Below are 22,133 nucleotides of genomic sequence, written 5' to 3' on the forward strand. Positions count from 1 at the left end.
ATGGCTCTTACATTTGTACTTATTTGCATATATTAACTTTTAATCAGATAAAATTGGGCAACTCCGTTTTATTATTATTTGAAAATAGCTATATAGTATAGTTTTGAAAGCTTTAAATTTAAACTTCATTTTAAATTTATAGAAGATTCTTCATGTAACTTTGGTTTCGAAATAAGACAGTCATTGCTGGTGAGAAGTAAAATTATTTTATTTTATTTTTGTGCCAATCCTGGGGCTTGAACTCAGAGGCTTGCAACCTTGTCTTTTTCACTCAAGAGCAACACTCTACCATTTGAGCCACAGTTCCACTTCTGGCATTTTTGGTGGTTAATTAGAGATAAGAGTCTTAGGGACTTTCCTGCCTGGGCTGGTTTTGAACTATGATCCTCAGATCTCAACTTCCTGAGTAGCTAGGGTTACAGTGAGCCACCGGGCGCCCGACAAGATTCATTTATTCTTTGCAGGAGGTCTCCCTAAGTTCTGCTCTTTCGCTTCATTTTTTTCAAGTTTTCTTCACATTTCACAAAGATTTTCTCTTGGTTTGGGTGAAGTTGTGGATTACTCGTATTTTCTGAGCAAAATGTCATTCTGAATAGACAACATAAAACAAACATGGCATTAAGCTTTACATGTAGATCTCATGGAAATGATCCTTTATCAAATTTTACTAATAGTATTTGATCATGTGATCAAATTCTTATGTTTGAAAATACCTTTTAGAACTTCAGAGAAAAACAAAACCCAAGTTAGTGAAAACAATTCTTTTTTTTTCTTTTGCCATAGGTTGTAGGGCTTGAATGTTCTGCAGTTTTCCCTTGTCATCAAACATGTTTGAAAAGACCTATTCATATCAGCACATATAACTCTAGTTTATTCTTCATAACCTGTAATATAACATTCCATTGTATGGAAGTACCACAGGGAAATTAGCATTTTCCTGTTAACAGACACTGAGGTGTTCTGTATAGTTTGGAAATAATACTGCAAAAAACATTTTCCATACTCATATCCTTTGTGTATACTTTTAGAGCACATGTATAAAAAACCCAGAAAAATAATCTATAGATGCCTAAAATACGATTCTGGATCAAAGTATATTTTAAACTATTATAAAGTGCAATTCTTTGCATAATGAAAATTTCAATAACGTAAGTTCCATGAGACTTGTTCTGCTCACTCTGTCTGTTGCCTGACATAAGGTAGACCCCTCACTAAGCTTTAGTTGAATGTGATTTCCTTGGAAGCTTCTAGAAAGTGCATTATTACTAGTTTTTCAGAATGTCCATTTCTTTATACTTGCAACCAATTCTAGATGTTAACCATTTTTAAAAATTCTGGTCAAACTGATGGTGACTAGTGACAGTATTATAGATTGGGTTATGTGTGTACACTGGTATTAGGGCCAGAGCACTGTCCCTTAGCTTTTTTGTTCAAGGCTGTGCTCTACCAATTGAACCACAGCTCTACTTTTCACTTTTGGGTGGCTAATGCGAGATAAGAGTCTCTCTGACTTTCTTGCCTGTGCTGGCTCTCACCTGTGGTTCTTAGATCTCAGCCTCCTGAGTAGCTAGGATTACAGGTGTGAGCCACTGGCACCTGGCTTCCCTTTAGGAAGCACCTCTCCCAACTGAGGAATGACTTGCTATGTCTAAAAGTTGCAAGTCCACTAGACCAGGGGCAGACAGGACTGAGAGGCCAGGACTGAAAGAGAAAGGAGCTGGGAGAAATGGGACATGGAAACAAATGGCCAGTGAATCAACAGTGAGGCAGCTGTATAACTGTTGTGATTTTCAGGTACAGCCAAGGGCTGCTCCCAAGGGTAACTGGGAAGGTTAGGGAAAGATAATGTTCACAAACACTTAGTTTAGTCTCCTCCACGGGGTACCAGTCTCTTTCCTCTTCCTTCTTCAAGCCCTCGGAGTGCACAAGAGTGTGCATGGCAGGTTTCTCTGTCCAGCAACCTTGCTGGACCATGCCCACAGAGACTGAGAGAAACTGTTCTCTCACTAAGAATTCAGAGACCTGGCTCTGAAGCAGCACATGGGAGAAATCAAGAGGGAACAAGAGAGAAACAGTTGTCATTTCTCAGCTTGATCATCAAGAAAAAAATCTGCTGGAAGACTGCACACTGGGCTCTTAGCAGTTGCCAGGATCTTGTATCCTTGGGAGAGCAAAATCTCAGCATGCGATCATATAAGGTATAAGAACGCAAGTCTGCCACGGGCTGGGTCCTGGCAGGGACACCTGGCTGAGGGAGTCCTGAGGTTCAGAGGGTGGAAGCGCATGGCATCCCATCCTCGCGAAGAGAAACCAAAGGGACAAATGGATTTCCTGGTGGAGAAAGATGGGAGACGGGAGGTGACTTTCCTCAATACAGAAGGGTGGAGATAGAGAAGGCCTCGGGGAAAGCGAAGAATGATCCTAGCATGGAGAAGACAGAGCTACAGAAAAGTACGGTTGCCATGGCAAAATGTTAAGCATCCTTCCAGGCCGTGGGAAATCTGTGGGAGTAGCTGGACCACCCTTCCTTCTCTTTACTCCATCCTCTGCCCCAGGGTCTGCGAAGATGAGTCCCTTCCCTCCCCTCCCCTCCCCTCCCCTCCCCTTCCCTTCCCTTCCTTCCTCCCTTCTTCCTTTCCCTTCCCTCCTTCTCTCTTTCTCTCCCATTCTTGCTTTTCCTCTCTCTCTTTTTCTCTTTTCTTTCCCAGTATTGGGCTTGAACTCGGGGCACAAGCACTATCTTGGGCTGAGTTTTCACTCAAGGCTGTTGCTCTACCCCTTGAGCCACAGCTCCACTTACAGTTTTTTTTTGTTTTTTTTTTTGCCAGTCCTGGGGCTTGGACTCAGGGCCTGAGCACTGTCCCTGGCTTCTTTTTGCTCAAGGCTAGCACTCTGCCACTTGAGCCACAGCGCCACTTCTGGCAGTTTTCTGTATATGTGGTGCTGGGGAATTGAACCCAGGGCCTCATGTATACGAGGCAAGCACTCTTGCCACTAGGCCATATCCCCAGCCCCACACTTACAGTTTTTTGCTGCCTAATTGGAGATAAGAGTCTCATGGACTTGACTTGTCTGCCTAGGCTGGTTTCGAACCACAATCCTCACATCTCAGCCTCCTGAGTAGGTAGGATTATAGGCGTGAGCCACCAGTGCCCTGCTTTACCTGATCTTGAAAGCATAGTGATTCTCCCTTCCTGTGCCTTCAGGTAAGAGGCAAATCACTGTGGCTCACCTTTGCTGGGTATCCCCGACCTTGGCTTGGATGGTCTTCAGAGTGAGGCCTGGATTGTAGTGGGCTGGACCCCAGCGGATAATGTTCCAGACTTGGGTCCACACCTTCTTGGTTTCCCACTTGAACTTGATCATGCTCAGCTCGCCGATATCCAAGTCGAGCGTGAGGAGGAAGCTGTAGGTCTTATTGCTGACGATGTGCTCACCCCTTGAAGACATGGAGGAAGGCAGACACTGAGCCTCCTCACTGTGGCGGATGGGTTTATTTGATGCCTGGCTGACTTGGGATGGGTTTTGGGGGGGTTTATTGAGGGGAGGGGTCTCAACGGGTGTTGAATAGACTACTAATAAAGATGGTGGGAGGCAGAGCAGGTTGAGAAGGGTTTCCTGGCTGGACGCTGTGGCTCAGGCCTGTCATCTAGCTACTCAGGAGGCTGAGATCTGAGGATCGCGGTCCGAAGCCAGCCAGAGCAGGAAAGTTTGTGAGACTCCAAGGAATCACCAAAAAGCTAGAAATGGAACTGTGGTTCAAATGATAGGGTGCCAGCCTTGAATTAAAAATTAAAAAAAAAAAAAAAGCTCAAGGACTGTGCCCAGACCCTGAGTTTAAGCCCCAGGACTAGCGCGCGCACACACACACACACACACACACACACACACACACACACACACACACACAGAGGTTTTCTTGGATAATAGAGTTGGGAAAACCATGTTTTCTGTTTTAGCATGTATTACAAAATACATCTGAAACTTACTGTTCATGGGTCTAGTTGACTTTGTCAGCTTGGACTGTGTCTTCATTGCTTCTAGAAAAAAAGTGTCTCCCCTCTCTTTCTACCATCTCCATCAGGAGAGAGTGTGGGAAATTCTTTTAGACAGCCTCTCTCTCTCTCTCTCTCTCTCTCTCTCTCTCCTTCTGACTAACTCAGGCACACATTCTCTCCTCTCCCTAGTAGTACTTCTCCCACCCTATAAATAGAAACTTCTAGTAAAGCAGCATGAAGGTATTAGAAAAAAATTACTAGAAAAAGGCTGCACCAACTTAGAATAGGACTGAAATCCAGACTTGAGGTACTCAGTAATCTGCAAGACATTATAGGATCACAACATTGAGAGGACAGCTGGACGATGTCCCTGCCCACCATCCAGAGTGACCCCCCTGAGAATGGTTATCCACACAGCAGGGTTCAGGGGATGCTGGATCCAGACGCAGGGAGATGAGGGGGGATTCCCTGGCATGGCTCTTCCTTGCTCTTCCTGAAAAGTGTCATGGTTTCCTGAACTTACTAGAAAGATGCCCAGGGGCCTTGTGGGTACCTGCTCTGTTCTCACAACACCTTCCTGACTAATCTCCCCCCCCCCCTTTTTTTTTTTTGCCAATCCTGGGGCTTGGACTCAGGGCCTGAGCACTGTCCCTGGCTTCTTTTTGCTCACAGCTAGCACTCTACCACTTGAGCCACAGCGCCACTTCTGCCTTTTTCTATATATGTGGTGTCGAGGAATCAAACCCAGGGCTTCATGTATATAAGGCAAGGACTCTACCACTAGGCCATATTCCCAGTCCCCTAATCTCCTCTTTGTATGGCCAACTCTGGCAGTGCCACCTGGCGAGTGGGGGGTGGTGGTGGTGGTCTGTGACCCCAGAAGTCTGAGGAGGGTTCCAAGGGGCTGGGGTGGACATCAGCCAGGAAGAATGGCTCCTGTGTGGCCTGAAGTAGAATCTCTCCAGAGCCCATTGAGAAAGAAGCCTGTTGTCACCAACCAAAGAGTGACCCGGATGTACTCACAGGGTGACCCGGATGTTCTGCTTCTCTCCTTTCGTTCCAAGCAGTGACATGCTCAAGGTCGGTTCTACTGGTTTCACAATTTCATTGATGAATTTGATCTTGAATTGGTAGTGATTAACTAGAAAGGGAGAAGGAGAGAGAAAGAGAGAGAGAGAGAATACAGGATTTAATTTTTTGAAAATATTCTCCTCTTTTAGATGAATTAATTTATTAATTATTTTTCTGAAGTTTGAACTCAGGCCTCCACTTGAGTTGCACCTCAAGTGCCAGAAGTCGAGCTTGAACTCAGGGCCTGGGTACTGTCCCTGAGCTCTTTGCACTCAAGGCTAGCACTCTACCACGTTGAGCCCCAGTGCCACTTCCGGTGTTCTGGTGGTTAATTGGAGAGAAGAATCTCACAGAGACTTTGCTGCATAGGCTGGCTTCAAACCACGATTCTCAGGTTTCAGCCTCTTGAGTAGCTAGGATTTCAGGCGTGAGCCACTGGCACTGGATGTTGTTCTTGTGGCAGTGCTAAACTGAGTTTGAATTCAGAGCCTTGCAACTTGCTAGTCAAGCACTTCTACCACTTGAGCCATGTCCCCAGACCTTTTTGCTTTAGGTTCCAGCTAGCGTTTTTTTCCTACACTAGCCTCGAACCTCAATCCTCCCAACCTCTGCCTCTTCAGAAGCTGTGATTCTAGGCATGAGCCACTGTGCCTGGTGAGAGGTGATGTTTTTGAGCACCACACAGCTGGTTGTAAGTAGCACGGCCAGGATAGACGTCCACACACCCTAGTTCTAGAGCTTCAAATTTATAATGTTTTATACTGGGACTAGACAAGTTGAAATGTGAAAAAAGATTTCAATTTTTTTTTCATGTCACAGCAATTATTAAGAAAAAATAAACAAGAAATATTATTCAGCCATAGAAAATATGTATGGAGTAATCAAGACTAATTTACTGCCCAGGTTGTCTCAGAAATCCTGGGCGCTCAAATGATTCCCCTACTCCTGTCTCTTGAGCAGCTGGGACTGTATAGATGGACGCTACCCTACTTGGCTAATGATTATAATTCTGATAACTACCATTTTGTACTTGACTAGGTCATTGATTTCAAGTTTATTGCTTTACTCGGTTACCTCATTTCTCTGTACACACTTTGTTAGATGCCTCTTTAGTTTTCCTTCTTATATCACTTTGCAAGGAAGCAAGACCCACGTGAAGTCCCTGGATCTGTGTCATGTGGTTTACAAGTGAAGAAGGGCAGTCAGAAGTGAATCAGCTGATCCTGACTCCCTACTCCCAAACATGTGATTCACTCCCATGAAGCCATTAAACAATATTTTTGGAGAGACTCCAATGCTTCGAAGTGAGAAGGGAAAAAAAAAAAAGATTTCCCAAACCATATGAAATTGTATATCTAACATGAGACCAGCTTTGTAACAGCAGGCACAAAAATAGGGAGGAGAATTCACAGAAATAGTAACCCTGGAGACAGAGAGAGGCAATTTTGTTCTCTTTTATGCTTTTCTACAAGATCCATGCTTTCTTAAAAAAACAAAAAAACACCTATGTATTTTAATTAGGATCTTACTGGAAGAAGCAAGAGCTTTGAAAAGCATTTAAAAAGAAAGTAAAAGTATTCTGCCTGTAATCCTAGCTACTGAGATCTGAGGATTGAGGTTCAAAGCCTGCCTGGGCAGGAAAGGCCATGGGACTCTTATCTCCAATGAACCACCAAAAAGCTGTGGGTCAAATGGTAGAGCACCAGCCTTGAGCCAAAAAAAACTCAGGGACAATGCCCAGGCCTTGAGTTCAAGCTCCAACAATGGCACAAAGAAATAAAAGCTGGTCTGGAGGTATGGTTCAAGTGGTAGAGTGCCAGCTGTAAGCAAGAAGGCTGATTGGAGCGTGATGCTTTGAGCGCTGCCGCAGGCTGGAAGGAATGTGCACCTAGGTGTCCACATAGCTCAGATGGCCTGCAGCCATCTTGTCGCTGTCCATGTCCTAGGTTCTGAAAGCAGTCCTGATTGGTGATCATGTTTCTGCAAGTCCCAGCCTCCTCCGTGCCCCTAGGCATCTAGGGAGTACTTGGTGGGACAGGACACACTGTATCAGACCCTCGTTATCACTGGGAAGAAGGCTACAAACACCTTCTGCTTGTTGAGGTCCTGCTGTGCACGACATTCCATACTAAGAGCTATCCACACCTCACCATTGCTCCCCTAATAAAATGTGGGTAGAGCAGCATGCCGGCTGATCTTCTTTGGCTATCTCTAGGGCTGGCACTCCATCCACTCTCTTCTCTGCTCTTCCCAGCTCAGTAGAACTGCATCTCCCACAATCCCTTGGGCTGCATCTCCCACAATGCCTTAGCCTGTACCTCTCGCAATCTCTTGGAGTGCATCTCCCACAAATTGAGCAAAAGTGAGAGACCTCATTTGGAAAATAAATAAAATAAAAAATGGCTGGGGTATGTGACTCATGGTGGTAGAAAATCTACCTAGCAAGTGAGAGGCCCTGAGTTCAAGCTTCAATATTGGCAAAAGAAAAGAAGAATAGACAAATTGGAAAATAAAAGTTGCAATCAAACCTGCTTCCCAAGAAAGCAAGGACAAAGTGCCTGCGTGACACTGTGACATCCATCTTCATCTCTCCCTGTGGCTGGGCCTCCCTTCCGCCCTGCCTCCCTTCCTCCTTCCATCCCTCCCTCCCACTTTCCCTCCCTTCCATGTCTTCGTAATATCTATCCTTGTGCAGGAGATAAATGTTTCCTCTTTGTGTGTTAGAGATGCCCATTTGTCTTCCTTTTTCCTTTATGCCAGTCTTGGGCTTGAACTCAGAGCCTAGGCACTGCCCCTGAGCTTTTGTGCTCAAGGCTAGTGCTCTACCACTTGAACCACAGCTCCACTTCTGGCTTTTCACGGATTCGTTGGTGGTAAGAGTCTCACAGACTTTCCTGCCCGGGGCTGGCTTCAAACTGCAATCCTCAGATGTCAGCTTCTTGAGCAGCTAGGGTGACAGGCGTGAGCCACCCGGGCTTATCTTGTCTTCCCTTTTCCTAAGTGATGGTGAAGAAGAGGAAGAGGAAGTGGATTTCCTTGTCTGACACGGTTCCACCATTCCAAGTCAGCCTGGGATGACGGCGAGGCCTTTCCTTTGCCTGGCCCCTGAGAAGCCCCAGTGGGATGGGATTTGAGTAGGGATTGAAGCCTGCAAAGGCATGCGTGCTGTGGGGAGGCTGAGCGAGCGGCACCCTGGCGCTCACAGAGGGCCAAACGGGCAGGGTGGAGGCCAGGGTGCCCTCTTAAACAGGCGTGTTTCTTTACAAAAAAAAATACTGTGTGCTGGTGGCTCACAGCTGTCATCCTAGCTACTCAGGAGGCTGAGATCTGAGGATCATGGTTCAAAGCCAGCCCAGGCAGGGAAGTCCATGAGACTCTTCTCTCCAATGAACCACCAGAAAATTGGAAGTGGTACTGTGGCTCAAAGTGGTAGAGCACTGGCCTTGAGCAAAAGAGCTCGGGGACAGCGCCCAGGCCCTGAGTTCAAGGCCCATGATGGACAAAAATTCCTCAAGCCAATAAAACCCAGGTCCATGCAAGAAGCCGGCTAAGCTGCTATTGCAGAATAGTCACGTGGGGGAATCTCGAGCTAAAATTTCTTTTTCAACATGAAAAGGCCTGCAGTATTAAGAACTGATTGTCTGCTCTTATTTTGATCTGTGTAAGCATTTTTCCCCTGAAAAAAAGAAACCAAACAAACCGCAAACCTGTGATGCTATTACAAAGATTAAGGGAGAGAGCGTGTGATGTCTCTCGCTTTTACCTTACACCGTGTTTAATTAGGATAAGTGGGGGGGGGATGCTTTTGATCGTGTGACTGTCAAGAGTCAAGCGTGCTTGTTGGAGTTCTGGCAGGAGAAATGATTTTAGATTTTAAAGATGAAAGGCACGAAAGAATCCATTGACCCAGAATAAGAGCAGGCGACTGCATTCATAGCAGAAATGGGGATGGGGTAGGGGAGAGCCCCCTTACCATGAAAAATCCTGGATTCTAATCCTGCAGGGACCTAGCTGATGCTATTTAATAAAGAAAAAAATATTTGGTGTTTGTACACTCAGCCACTATGGGAGTTTATGAAAAGAGAGTGTTTTGTTGTTCTCTCTCTCTCTCTCTCTCTCTCTCTCTCTCTCTCTCTCTCTCTCTGTCTCTTTTTCTCTCTCCCTCTCTCTGTGAATCATGAGTTATTGGCTTTGGGAGATCTTATGACCTTCTTCCTCATTGTGATATTTTAACAAAGGCCTTTTTCCCCACCCTCTGTGTGTGCATTTTTCTCTCGTGGACATAAAGGAAATGGTATCTCTTGAGTTTTCTTATGTCTGGGTTTCTTGAGTTCAAGTGCTTCTAACTTCCAGGTAACTCAGGGTCATGACCATATGATGTGGTGTATTGTAATGGATGGATAAGAGGCAGGCAGTGTTGGGGGCTGAACGTGTTAGGCCGGAGCAGGTGCAGGGGAAGGAAAGGGGCATGGGGGGTTTTGTCAGCATCTTCTGTCATTATCCTGGAGGCCACCCCCTGAGTTTAACAGCGCAGCCCATTTACATGGATATTCTGAGACTGCTTGCCTACCAGCTCCAGGCTTAAACTCAAAGCCTGAGCACTGTCCCACAACTTTTTCCCTGAAGGATGATTATTCTACTACTTGACCCACACTTCCACTTCTGGCTTTTTGTTGGTTAACTGGAGAGTCTCATACATTTGTCTTTCTGGGCTGGCTTTGAACCACAATCTTTACATCTTAGCCTCCTGAATAGTTGGGGTTACACGCGTGAGCCACAGATTTTGTATAGATTTTGACACCGGGTCAAAGTTTCATAGGTAGTTGGGCAGCAAAGCCAAGGTTCTCAATATTCCCTTATCCCAATCTTAAGTTTCTCAAAGGTTCTTCTGGAACTTTTCCTGGAAGCCAGTAAAAACCTCCCACAGAGAAGGTTCCGCTGAGAAAAGCAGGAGATAGGTGAGTTCTTAAACGACAGCCTACCGGTTGCCTCACCGACAGAGGGACAGTGCACTCTGCTTAGCTGGGGTGAGCAACAGAAATGAGTTTGGGGGTGCGTGGGTGAGGCTCAGGGCTTGGGGATCAAGTGCAGGTAAGGGGAGCCCTGGAAGAAGCAGAGAGCCAAGAAGAGCAAGTGTGAGTAGAAAGAGGTGAGGAGAGAGACAGGATGACACAGCTGGTCATGGAGAACCAAGTTCACTCAGGGACTGGGCGAGGTCCTGTACTTTAAGGCCATGAATGCCAAGAGCCAGGGCTTAGATGCCCGAGCCAGCTGTGAAGAACATCTGCACTGCCACTCCTTGGGAGGGTGCTCCAACCTCGGCGAATCTCAGTGCCTTTACAGAAGAGTGTGGGCTCCCTCTTCACCTTTTGTCTTTCTGTCTCTGTTTCTCCCAGTTGCTATGACAACACATCCATCATGGTGTCTGGGCAAAGTGCCTGTAAGGACCATTCACCAACATCCCCTCCACACACCCAGTTACCTCATCGAGCTCCCCTGATGATCACATTAATGTAGGCGTGACTTAATACTGAGCAGTTTCCTTCTTTCTTGTTTCAGAATGGCCCTCAAGCTTGGAAGCCTTTCTCTGGAGAGTACAACCCATGAAAAGGCGGTGGGGGGGGGGCGTGATTCATATGTCTCTGTGTCTCATTCCTTGCCATAGTTGTGGGGTACAGCTGTGGGGCAAGTTCAGGAGTAGAAAATAGATCCTTTGATGGTTTTGGAGCACTCATCCTGGGAGCCAGCCGGAAGGGAGTGAAGCTAGTCATTCCCTATGAAGCTGTAATGGAAAGGCCAGATTTATCTTGCCAAACCAAATCCTGTACTAAAAGAAGGGACACAATTATACGCCTTTGAAAAATACCCACTGGGCCTTTACTGCCCACCAAGGTTTGCCAAAGTGCTCTGTTTTAAGAATCTACATGTAGTCATCAAAATGCGAGCGGTGGCCACATAGAGGTTTGCAGCTTAGGCCATAGATGATCATGGCAGAGTTACGTGGCCAAGATGAAAGGCTTCATGCCAGCCACACCCACCAACAGGGTTTTTGGTTTTGTTTTATTGTGCAAGGTGGTGCTGCTTTTATTTCTCTGCTTTTGGATGCATCCATCACACATGTGGCCCTTATGCTCTCCTCCTTTAGCCTTTTCACTCAAGGATGGTGTTTTACCACTTGAGCCATACCTCCATTGCCAGCTTTTTGGTAGTTCATTGGAGACGTGTCTCACAAACTTTCCTTCCCAGGCTGTCTTTGAACCAGGCTCGTGCGAAGAACTGGATTTTTGGTTCTTTTTTGCTTTGGGTTGGGGGGGCAGGGGAGATGGGTTAGTATTGGGGCTTGACCTTATGGCCTAGTGCTCTCCTTTGGCTTTTTTTGGTTGGTCCTGGGGCTTGAACTCAGGGTTTGGGTGCTGTCTCTGAGCTTTTGCACTCAAAGCTAGTGCTCTACCACTTTGAGCCACAGTACCACTTCCAGTTTTCTGGTGGTTAACTGGAGATAAGAGTCACACAGACTTTCCTGCCTGGGCTGGCTTTGAATGATGATCAGATTTCAGCCTCCTGGGTAACTAGGATTACAGGTGTGAGCCACTAGTGCCTGGCTCATTTGGCTTACACACGCAAGTCTAGTGCTTGAGCACTTGAGCCTCACCTGGTTTAAGATTCCCTAGATTCGAACCTCAGGGAGGACTGAAAGGGAAAGGGCTGGGTTCTAGGTTGGAGACCTTCCATGATCCTGGACAATGAACATTGTGGGCCACATTACTGCTGGGGTGGGGTGGAGCTTCTGCATCTAACACCGTAAGGGACCAGGAAACTGGATCTAGACCAATGGATACACCCCAAGGCTGATCATTCCAGAAGCTATCGAGGATTCTTCTCCAGCCCTTGGCAGCCAGGTAGCATATCATTGGGAAAGGAGATAAGGCAAAACGTTTGCTACCTGGAGCCTGTGCTGCTTTTTGGAACCCCCAAGACGCCAGTTCTCCCCCCCCCCCCAAGATCTCACCTTTGAAGGGGGACTGGGCTTGGGTGATGAGGAAGAGCTTCCTGCTCTTGCTGGGCCGGTCCTGGCGGATGTGGTACCCCATCGTGTTGCAACGGCCCTTCCTGCAGTGGAGGCACAGGCCCTGTTTGAAGCGCTCCATGTCCGTGCACTGGTAGCCTATCATCTGCTGGTCGTTGTGCTTCAGGGAGTCGATGAACAGGTGCACCGCCCTCTCGTGGGAACATTTTAAGGTCTTGAGAATGCCTAGAACATAGGATAAAAAAGGCATGATCACCTCTAGACCCCAAGTGGCCTCCGTTCAAAGGGTCCTCTTGCTTCTGGCCACACAGCAGGTTAGCAGCAGCAGCCCATGCACAGGGCAGGAGACGTGGCTAAGGTCATCCCCTCCTCCCCCAGCACAACAGAGAGATGTGGCGGTGGATCCCTCTCCAGCGTCTAATGTCAGGGTCAGGGGAGAGGTGTTTCCATGGAAACCAAATGTCACTGATGGATATAGAAGTTAGCCATGAGCCACGGGAAAGGCACAGGAAACCCAAGAGAGAAAACTAAAACATTGTAATTAAGCTTCCTAGAATTATGGAGGGAAGATTCTAGTCTAAGATGGGTCAACAAATAACTTTCTGTGTGTGTGTGTGTGTGTGTGTGTGTGCGCGCGCGCGCGCACCTGTGCGTGTGCATGCACGCACCACCAGTACTGGGGCTTGAACTCAGGGCCTCATGCTCTCCTTCGGTTTTTTCACCCAGGGATGGTGCTCTACCACTTGAGCCACACCTCCATTTCCAGCTTTTTGGTAGTTCATTGGAGATAAGAGTCCCACAAACTTTTCTGCCCAGGCTGGCTTGGAACCATGATCCTCATATTTCAGCCTCTTGAGTAGCTAAGATAACAGGTGTGAGCCACTAGCATCTGGGCTTTCTGGTGTGATTTTTTTTTTTTTTTTGCCAGTCTTGGGGCTTGAACTCAAGGTCTGGGTGCTGTCCCTGAGCTTCTTTTGCTCAAGGCTAGCACTCTACCACTTGAGCCACAGCGCCACTTTCAGCTTTTTTTTGTTTTTGTTTTTTTTTTTTTTTTGGCCAGTCCTGGGCCTTGGACTCAGGGCCCGAGCACTGTCCCTGGCTTCTTTTTGCTCAAGGCTAGCACTCTGCCACTTGAGCCACAGCGCCACTTCTGGCCATTTTCTGTATATGTGGTGCTGGGGAATTGAACCCAGGGCCTCATATATACAAGGCAAGCATTCTTGCCACTAGGCCATATCCCCAGCCCACTTCCAGCTTTTTTTTTTTTTTTTTTTTTTTGGCCAGTCCTGGGCCTTGGACTCAGGGCCCGAGCACCGTCCCTGGCTTCTTCCCGCTCAAGGCTAGCACTCTGCCACTTGAGCCACAGCGCCGCTTCTGGCCGTTTTCTGTATATGTGGTGCTGGGGAATCGAACCTAGGGCCTGGTGTATCCGAGGCAGGCACTCTTGCCACTAGGCTATATCCCCAGCCCCACTTCCAGCTTTTTTGAGTAGTTTATTAGACATAAGAGTCTCATGGAGTTTCCTGCTCGGGCTGGCTTCAACCTGTGATCCTCAGATCTCAGCCTCCTGAATAGCTGGGATTACAGATGGGAGCCACCAGCACCTGGCTAGTGTGATTTTCTTTTAGCCTTAAAAAAAATACTTTCAAATGAACTCTGGGAAATGGAAACAAGATTTTTTTTGTCCTTTGTTGCTGTTTTGTTTTCTTTCCTTTTTGTCTTTATTTATTTATTTTTTTCCAGTCCTGGGCCTTGGGCTCAGGGCCTGAGCACTGTCCCTGGCTTCTCTTTGCTCAAGGCTAGCACTCTGCCACTTGAGCCACAGCGCCACTTCTGGCTGTTTTCTATATACGTGGTGCTGGGGAATCGAACCCAGGGTTTCATGTATAGGAGGCAAGCACTCTTGCCACTAGGCCATATTCCCAGTCCATCCTTTTTGTCTTGTTTGTTCATTTATCTGTCTTTGGGAGGGTGGGGGGTAGAGAAATGGTGGGATAAAGGGTGAACAAATGCAGCAGTGGTATTCATTAGACACTATGTGGAAAATGAACTATACAGCTTGTGGGTGAGGATGGGGGAGGGGAAACTAGGAGAGAGTGAAGGAAGGGTGACATTGTCCACAAAGAAATATACTCTTTACCTGACTTAGGTGACTGTAACCCTTCTGTACATCAATTTAACAATAACAAGAAATGTTAAAAAATACTCTCTAATCCTTAACCTAAGTCTCTAGAACATTCGTCTCAAGAAATGTTGAGAAGAGGGGCTGGGGATATAGCCTAGTGGCAAGAGTGCCTGCCTCGGATACACCAGGCCCTAGGTTCGATTCCCCAGCACCACATATACAGAAAACGGCCAGAAGGGGCGCTGTGGTTCAAGTGGCAGAGTGCTAGCCTTGAGCGGGAAGAAGCCAGGGACAGTGCTCAGGCCCTGAGTCCAAGGCCCAGGACTGGCCAAAAAAAAAAAAAGAAATGTTGAGAAGACACAGCAAAGGCATGCAAAGAACCGAATGGAAAGGTAGAGCCCAGGTTACTTTGCTGAAAGCCACTTCTCCCTGATGCTGGGATAGTAGGAGTGTGCTACTATACCCACATGTTGCTTGAGAGAGTCTCCCAAACCTTTATTTCTAGGTTGGCCTTGAACTAGGGTTCTCTGATCTCTGCCTCCCAAGTCACTAGGTTTACAGGCTCAAGCCCCCATACCCAACTCTCTGAGTGTTTAGAGGCTAAATGCCAAGAGCAGTCACATCAGCTCCTGAGGCCCCTTGTCTCTACTTACTTATCCTTTCCAGGCCCAACTCCATCTTCCTCCCAGGCAGCTGCTCTGAGAGGAAACTGAGTCTCAAAGACTCATTTGTGGCTCGCTCAGCAGGCGGAAAAAAAAATGGCAAGCCATTCTTAGGTTGCCTTCTGTCCAAGTGTAGCTGGAAGAGTCACACAGCCTGGGGAAAGCACCTTAAACACAGGGGTGACGAAACCAGAACCCCCCACCCTTTTCCCTGAATGCAAACACTGCATCTGCATTCTGGAGCTGGGCATGGAATGGCACATCTGGAGATTGCTTACCAACCCCGTCCCGGGGGGTCTGTGGAGATCTGAAAGGAAGGCTGGGTGGTCAACTGGGAACTGTGGGTGACCAGAGCTCAGGGAGGCTGGGGTGACCCAGGAGAGATGTAAGCCATGATAATAGAGGTGGGGGGGGGAGTTCTCAGAAGGCTGTCAGGCCTGGGCAGGCAGAAGTCTGGGAGTCTGGCCAAAATGACACGATGTGGAGCGTGAAGGTCACTCTGATATTGGAGAGGCGAGAGGGGTGACGTAAGTGTCCCAAAGCGCGTGTTCTCGGGGGACTTTGGATGATGGGGTAAGGGGAGGGGGCGGGGGTCTGCAGCTGGCTTACAGTCAGTGAGTGAGGATGCCTCCAATAGGGCAATGTTTTTTAAAATAAGGAGAAATGCAGACGGCCTGTGGTAAGTGATCAGTACGATGTGTGTGTGTGTGTGTGTGTGTGTGTGTGTGTGTGTGTGTGTGTCCTGGGGCTTGAACTCAGGGCTCAAGGCTAGTGCTCTACCACTTCAGCCACAGCTCCATTTCTGACTTTTTTGGTGGTCAACTGGAGTCAAGAGTCTCATGGACTTTCCTGTCGAGGCTGGCTTTGAACCGTGATCCTTAGGTCTCAGCTTCCTGAAGAGCTGGGATTACAGGCGTGAGGCACTGGTGTCTGGCATGAAGTTGTGTTCCTTAATCCTATAACTGGTGATCGATCTGGGTGCTAATGTCTGAGTCGGGGGGACTTGGGAGATGAGTGGGATCCCACACTGGGTCATACCACCTCCATTTCTGCCCTCAGGTAAAGGATGCAAGGACAGATTAGTAGCAGAACTTCACTCTGGAAGAATACAGTCCAAGCCTGCCTAGTAGGACAGGACTCTTGTGTGTCCTTTTCGTGTAAAACCAGAAATTAGGAAGAGATGGCCTATGTCTGACAATGCCTCTGTGGCTCAGAATAGAGGAAACCCCTGAGTGAGGAAACTTCTAGAGAAACAGAACTAACTAACTACTATCGGTCAAGTGAGCAGGAGAGAGCTGACAGATCCTGATGGAGCTCTCCCTTGGTCCTGGGCGGGGGTGGGGGGGTGTCTTCTTAGTATGGGGCTTTTTGGGGAACCATGTGGGGACCAGCTTGCCCTCTCCCACAAGCCCGCTCTCTGAGAGGCATGGCTGAGCATGCCCTTGGCCCAACCTTGGCTACGCTCTCCCAGGCCCTGTGGTTGATAGATGCCAAAGGCTTCCACAGGCCTCGGACCGCCCAGGGAAGCAGGCTACCTTCCTTCTTGGCCACGTGGACTTACTCACCTTTCAAGCCTTGCAGGCCTATGTGTTTGTACATTTCCAGGATGTGGCATCCAGGCTGCTGGGTGCCCCCATTGGGGTAGAAATCATAATGCCCGATGGGCTCTTGGAAGCCTATTCTCATGCCCACGTACTTCTTCGTAAAGGTGTGAATGGCATCCACAAAGTTGGCATCGTCTGGAGAAAGGCGATCTTGGGGGGGCTTTTTCTCAAACAAAGGGCCCGCGGCATCCAACCCTGGTGGGAGAGTAAGGCCAAGGTTAGGGGGAACCCAGGAGGGAGGAGACAGTGCCCACATCTGAGTCCAAACCTCAGTACTGGCATGCACACACAAAAAGTAGATGCTTGGTTATGAAAACCAACTTTGGCTGGGAATGTGGCTTAGCAGTAGAGTGCTTGCCTAGCATGGATGAAGCCCTGGGTTCGATTCCTCAGCTCCACATACATAGAAAAGTCCAGAAGTGGCGCTGTGGCTCAAGTGGCAGAGTGCTAGCCTTGAACAAAAGAAGCTCAGGACAGTGCTCAGGCCTGAGTTCAAGCCCCAGGACTGGCAAAACAGAAAAGAAAACTGACTTTAAGTCACTCTCAAGCTACTTGAGAAACCCCCCACAAGATCTCAATGTGTTCTTATATGAGATGAAATTCTAGCCCATCCAGTAAAGGAAGAACTTATCTGACTGTACGCTGTCAATCACTTCCTTAAACCAAGCTGGCTCTTCTCCTACATGAATGTCATTGTGTTGCAAGGTCCAGCACTGCCTTAGGATACCACTGTTCTAGGGTGAAAATGGGAGCGAATCTGGCTGTCCAAAGCACTGGGCCAAGTAAGAGACCGATGTGTTTGCATGAGACAAACAGCAACCCCACGCTGACGTGGGTCACGTTTATGCACCCAAGGATTTTCCTCATCTTTCCTCCTCTGCAGTCTCTGGAGGACCCATTGGTGCCCTGGCTGCCACCTCCGTGGGGAGTGGGGAGAAGGATTGATTGACAGAGGGCTGCCAAGAGAGCTCACTGGTCTCCTAGCTCTGCCCACAGCCTTGGTGTATCTCCTCCCCCCCTCCCATTCCTTTCTTCTCTGGGTTGATTAAATGATAATCTTATCTTGTTAACCCCCTGCTGTCCCAGAGATGACTGGCTTGGCTAACTGTGCCAGATGTGATCAAAGGCCTGGGGCTCAGGCCTGTGACCAACTTGGTAAATTCTGACCCAACCGGTGGGCCTGCTTTCTGGATGAGAGCTATGAGACACCGTAAGAAGGGTCATGGTAAAGCAGTTGCAGGCTTCCTGGCATGTGCAAGACAAAGACAAAGAAGCAGAAAAGAAAGGGTGAGAAAATGCATTTTCATAATGACAAATGGACTCCGTTTCTGTGTCTGCCATTATTCTCTTATTTTGTTTTCACATGAAAATACAAACTTTTAGTTAGCCGCTCAGTGGCTCATGACTGTGATCCTAGCCACTCAGGAGGCTGAGACCTGAGGATCACAGTTCAAAGCCAGCTTGGGCAGACAAATCCATTAGACTCTTATCTTCTATTAACTAGCAAGAAGCTAGAAGCAGAGCTGTAGCTCAAGTGGTAGAGTGCTAGCCTAGAGTGAAAAAGCTAAGGGACAGCACTCAGGCCCCAAGTTCAAGCCCCAGAACAAGCATACACACATACATACACACACACACACACACACACACACACACACACACACACACACACAAAACCCCACTTTATTGTTGCATGAGTGAGCAGAAAGTGTACTTTGCACCACTTGGCACGCCTACAAGGCCTGTCAACAGAATTGAGGCCATCATTGGCCATACTTGAGTACAGTGAAGAGAGGCAGCCCCCTTACCATGTTTTCACACATTAGAGAAGTGGGGTGTCTTAATAAAGAGACTTGATTTTGGGGGGGAGGCAGGTATTTTCCTGACTCCCAGAGAGGGCACGGGGTTCACAGCAGGTGAGCTCTCAGCCACAGTTACCTGTGATCCTCCCAATTTTGTGCTTTCCCCCGATGTAGCTGCCTGCGAATCCTGAGACGTGGGCACCCAGGCTGAACCCAATGAGGTGAACCTTGCTTCGAGAAAGGCCCACAGTTTCCTGGAAGACAGTGGGCAAGGAGAGTGTGGGAGGAAGCTGGTTTAGATGAGGGTGTGTGGTGGTGGTAGTGTTGGTGAGGTGTTTCTGCTAGTTCTGGAATCTTCGCTGGGATGTGAGAGACTCACAAATGAGCTGTCATCATGATTGATATTCCACATTTGAAGCTGATTTCTCGTCTCACTGACTCTGTCCCCTCAGAGCTCTGCCCCCTGAGGGGGGGGAGTCTAGCTTGCCTTTTCTTGGAGGGAGGGCTTCTTGCCTATGAGAGAGGGAGGTTTCCACCTGGAACTGGTGCCCAAGGGGCAATGATCATATATATGGCAGGGAGGGGGTTGAACATTTGCAGGATGTGGTTGGATCCCTTTGCATGTACAAACAGGTGAGCAGGGAGGTGGGTCCACCAGGAGGGAGTCATAGGAGATGTGTGAGCATTAGGGGAGGGGGGGTGTCCTATCTGGGTGCTCTTGGAGTTAGGGCTTACCTCCAGCCACTTGAGCAGAGTCGCTATGTCCTGGCCCGCAAGGCGGGTGTTAAGAACGGCGATGGGATAAGACTGATGAGCCAGCGGGATCCAGTTCACCAGCACCACATTCACTGGCTCGGCCAACCCAGATTTCAGCGCAGCTGCCATCTGCCGCATCCAGGTCTCTATCTTGCCATCCAACTGAGGGCAGGCCACAGGCCATTAGCATCCCCAAGAGGGCACCAGGCGGATGGGGCTCGTTTCAGTTCTTCCTGGGCACCCCTCTTCCGCCTCCTGCTTTTGCACAATGCTGGATTGTTCTCCCCAAGAGGAAGGGCTCCTCCACATGGGGTTTCTCAGCCCCATCCTCAGCCATCTGGGCTGGGAGAGCTCTAACTGTGGGTCTTGCCTATGTATCAGTCAGCAGCATCCTGGCCCCACCCACTAAGGAACAGTCCCATCCCCAGCTCTAGAATTCACAAACCCCCAAATAGCTCCAGGTCTGACAAACGTTCTTCTCCTCATTTCTTAACTTTAATTTTCTTTTCTCCCTTCCTTCTATCTTTCTTATTTCCTTCCTCCCCCCTCCCTTTCTCCTTATCTTCTCTCTTCCACTCTCCCTTTTTCTCTTTCTTTCTCTCTCTTTCTCCTTCCTTCCTTTCTTTCTTTCCTGTGCTGGTACTAGGGCTTGGACTCAGGGCCTGCATCCTATCTCTTAGCTTTTTCACTCAAGGCTGAAGCTCTGCCACTTAAGTCACACCTCTACTTCCAGCTTTTTGGTATTTAATTGAAAGTGAGAGTCTCATGGACTTTCCTGTCGGGTTTGGCTTTGAGCAGGGATCCTCAGATCTCAGCCTCCTGAGTAGTTAGGATTACAGGCGTGAGGCCTGAGCCACCAGCACTCATCTTAACTGTCAAGCTGGGTGTGGTGGTTCACACCTGTGACCCCATCAACTTAAGAGATGGAAAATTCAGGCCTGAGACTGGCCAGGAAAAGAAATCAAGGAATACCTCCATCTGAAAAGTAACGAAAACGAAACAGGGCTAGAAGTCTGGGTCTGGCTCAAGCTTGCCTAGCAAGTGTGAAGTGCTGAATTCAAACTCTGTACTAGGAAGTAAAAGCCAAGGCAAAATGAAGAGGAAAAGGCCAGGCAGCCCAGTGTTTCTTACCGACCACCCATGGACAATCATCGCCAGAGGCCAGGAGGAGTTGAAGTTGCAGTTCTGCAGTGACTCGGGGTGGTGTAGCAGGAGCTCACACTCCTGGGCCCCCTCCTTTTGGAAGAGCAGGAATCTGGTCTTGGTTTCCTGCAGCACCAATGGCTCTGCAATAGAAAGATGGGGACAATGCTCAGCCTGACACCTGTTCTGCCTTTGCCAGCCCTGTGCCCCCCACCCCCCTCAAAGAATGGCCAGAGAGGTCCCTGTAAGGAACTGGAGATCAGCAGTTTGGGGGACCACTGTTCATTGTGGAATTATGACATGAAGGAAAGTAGGACTTCAGGAGACCCAATACAGTGCAGTGGGGGAGAGTCTGCCCTCCCCAATCCTGCTGCCCTGGTGCCCTGCCAGTAACACACTGGAGTGAGGTGTGAGGGACGTAAGTGAGACCACTGAGATTGGGTTTGTAGAGGATGAACCCCAGTATGCTTCTGGGATGAAAGGAGGGAAAGAAGAGCCAGGATGATTTTGTGCAACTGGCAGAACTAGATCCAGCATCAATGGGTGGGCAGGATATGGAAGAACACTTTTGATTTTAGTTTGCAAAAAACTCATGCTGGAAGAAACTAGGACAAGGATAAAATACTTGTGTGCAAGCTAGGATCTTAAACTGGGTGCTGGTGGCTCGTGCCTGTCATCCTTGCTTCTCAGAAGGCTGAAGTCTGAGGATCACAGTTCAAAACCAACCAGGGCAGAAAAGTCCATGAGACATCACCAATTAACTACCAAAAAACTGGATGTGGGGTTATGTGGCTTAAGTGGTAGAGTGCTAGCCTTGAGCCAAAATAAAAATTCAGTGTCTAGGCCCTGAGTTCAAGCTTTAGAAATTTCACGAAAGGAAAGAAAGAAAAAAGAGAAGGAACAAAGGAAGGGAGGGAGGGATGGACGGAGGGAAGGAAGGAAGGGTCTTGATCATTTTTGCCTGAACTCAGTCAAATTGTGATGTTCATCGGGTGCCAGTGGCTCACGCCTGTAATCCTAGCTACTCAGGAGGCTGAGATCTGAGGATCATAGTTCAAAGCCATCCCAGGCAGAAAAGTCTGTGAGACTCTTATCGACAGTGTGTGTGTGTGTGTGTGTGTGTGTGTGTGTGTGTGTGTGTGTGTGTGTGTGTAGTGACAGGGTGCTAGCCTTGAGTATAAAAAGCTCAGGGAGAGCATCCAGGTCCTGAGTTCAAACCCCAGGACACACACACACACACACACATACACACACACACACACACACACACACACACCTCTCCTAGCTGGTGACAAGCAGATCTTGCCTAAAACCTCACAAGAGAGAAAGCTCCTTCCTCCTCTGCCATCTTGGATTTTTGCCCTCAGTACTTCCCTCTTTGGGGGCCTCATATCTCCCAGGACAGCACTGAGGGGGCTCCTGGCTTCTCAAAGGCTGGTGCTGCCAGGGAAGGCCCCTGGTTGTCAAAGAAGATGGGTGTCCTGACTCACACAGGTTAGCCGCAGTAGACATCACCTAGCTTACAGGAAAGACTCCAAGCAAATGGGGTGACCAGGAGGAGAACTGAAAGCCCCATGACCCTCACCCCTCAAACCCTGGGCAGAATTGTTTCTGCTAGCTGCGTTCTCAGACTAGATTTCTCTCTCCCTCCCTCCTTCTTTCCTTCTTTCCCTCCCTCCCCCTTCTCCATTCCCCCTCTCTCTTCCTCCCTCCCTCCCTTCATTCCTTATTGCCTGCTTGCCTGCCTCCCTCCCTCCCTCCCTCCCTCCCTCCCTCCCTCCCTCCCTCCCTCCCTCCCTCCCTCCCTTCCTCCCTCCCTCCCTCCCTCCCTCCCTCCCTCCCTCCCTTCCTTCCTTCCTTCCTTCCTTCCTTCCTTCCTTCCTTCCTTCCTTCCTTCCTTCCTTCCTTCCTTCCTTCCTTCCTTATTTCTTTCCTCCCTCCCTCCCTC

At 48.5% G+C, this 22,133-nt stretch overlaps 1 protein-coding gene across 1 annotated transcript; it reads right to left on the reverse strand.

Moving 5' to 3' along the window:
- Positions 1–473: 473 nt before the first annotated feature.
- On the reverse strand, positions 474–20,209 carry Lipc (lipase C, hepatic type). Its single transcript, XM_048332051.1, has 8 exons — positions 20,174–20,209; positions 19,022–19,204; positions 18,423–18,540; positions 16,449–16,682; positions 12,079–12,321; positions 5,022–5,139; positions 3,233–3,439; positions 474–588 (listed from the first exon to the last, which is right to left on the reverse strand). Exons 1-8 carry the CDS (start codon positions 20,192–20,194, stop codon positions 474–476), a joined length of 1,239 nt encoding a protein of 412 aa, XP_048188008.1. The 5' UTR covers positions 20,195–20,209.
- Positions 20,210–22,133: the final 1,924 nt, after the last annotated feature.

This window comes from Perognathus longimembris, chromosome 23, assembly GCF_023159225.1.
Source record: "Perognathus longimembris pacificus isolate PPM17 chromosome 23, ASM2315922v1, whole genome shotgun sequence".
NCBI lineage: Eukaryota > Metazoa > Chordata > Mammalia > Rodentia > Heteromyidae > Perognathus > Perognathus longimembris.

What these genes read in the sequence shown, in the direction of transcription:
- Lipc (XM_048332051.1), bottom strand. Translation starts at nt 20,194, where the DNA reads ATGATTGTCCATGGGTGGTCG. An exon ending in AGCCCAGTCCCCCTTCAAAG is followed by an intron (nt 5,140 to 12,078) that starts GTGAGATCTTGG and finishes CTCCCTTTCTAG; the next exon opens with TTAATCACTACCAATTCAAG. An exon ending in CAGAACATCCGGGTCACCCT is followed by an intron (nt 3,440 to 5,021) that starts GTGAGTACATCC and finishes CATGTCTTCAAG; the next exon opens with GGGTGAGCACATCGTCAGCA.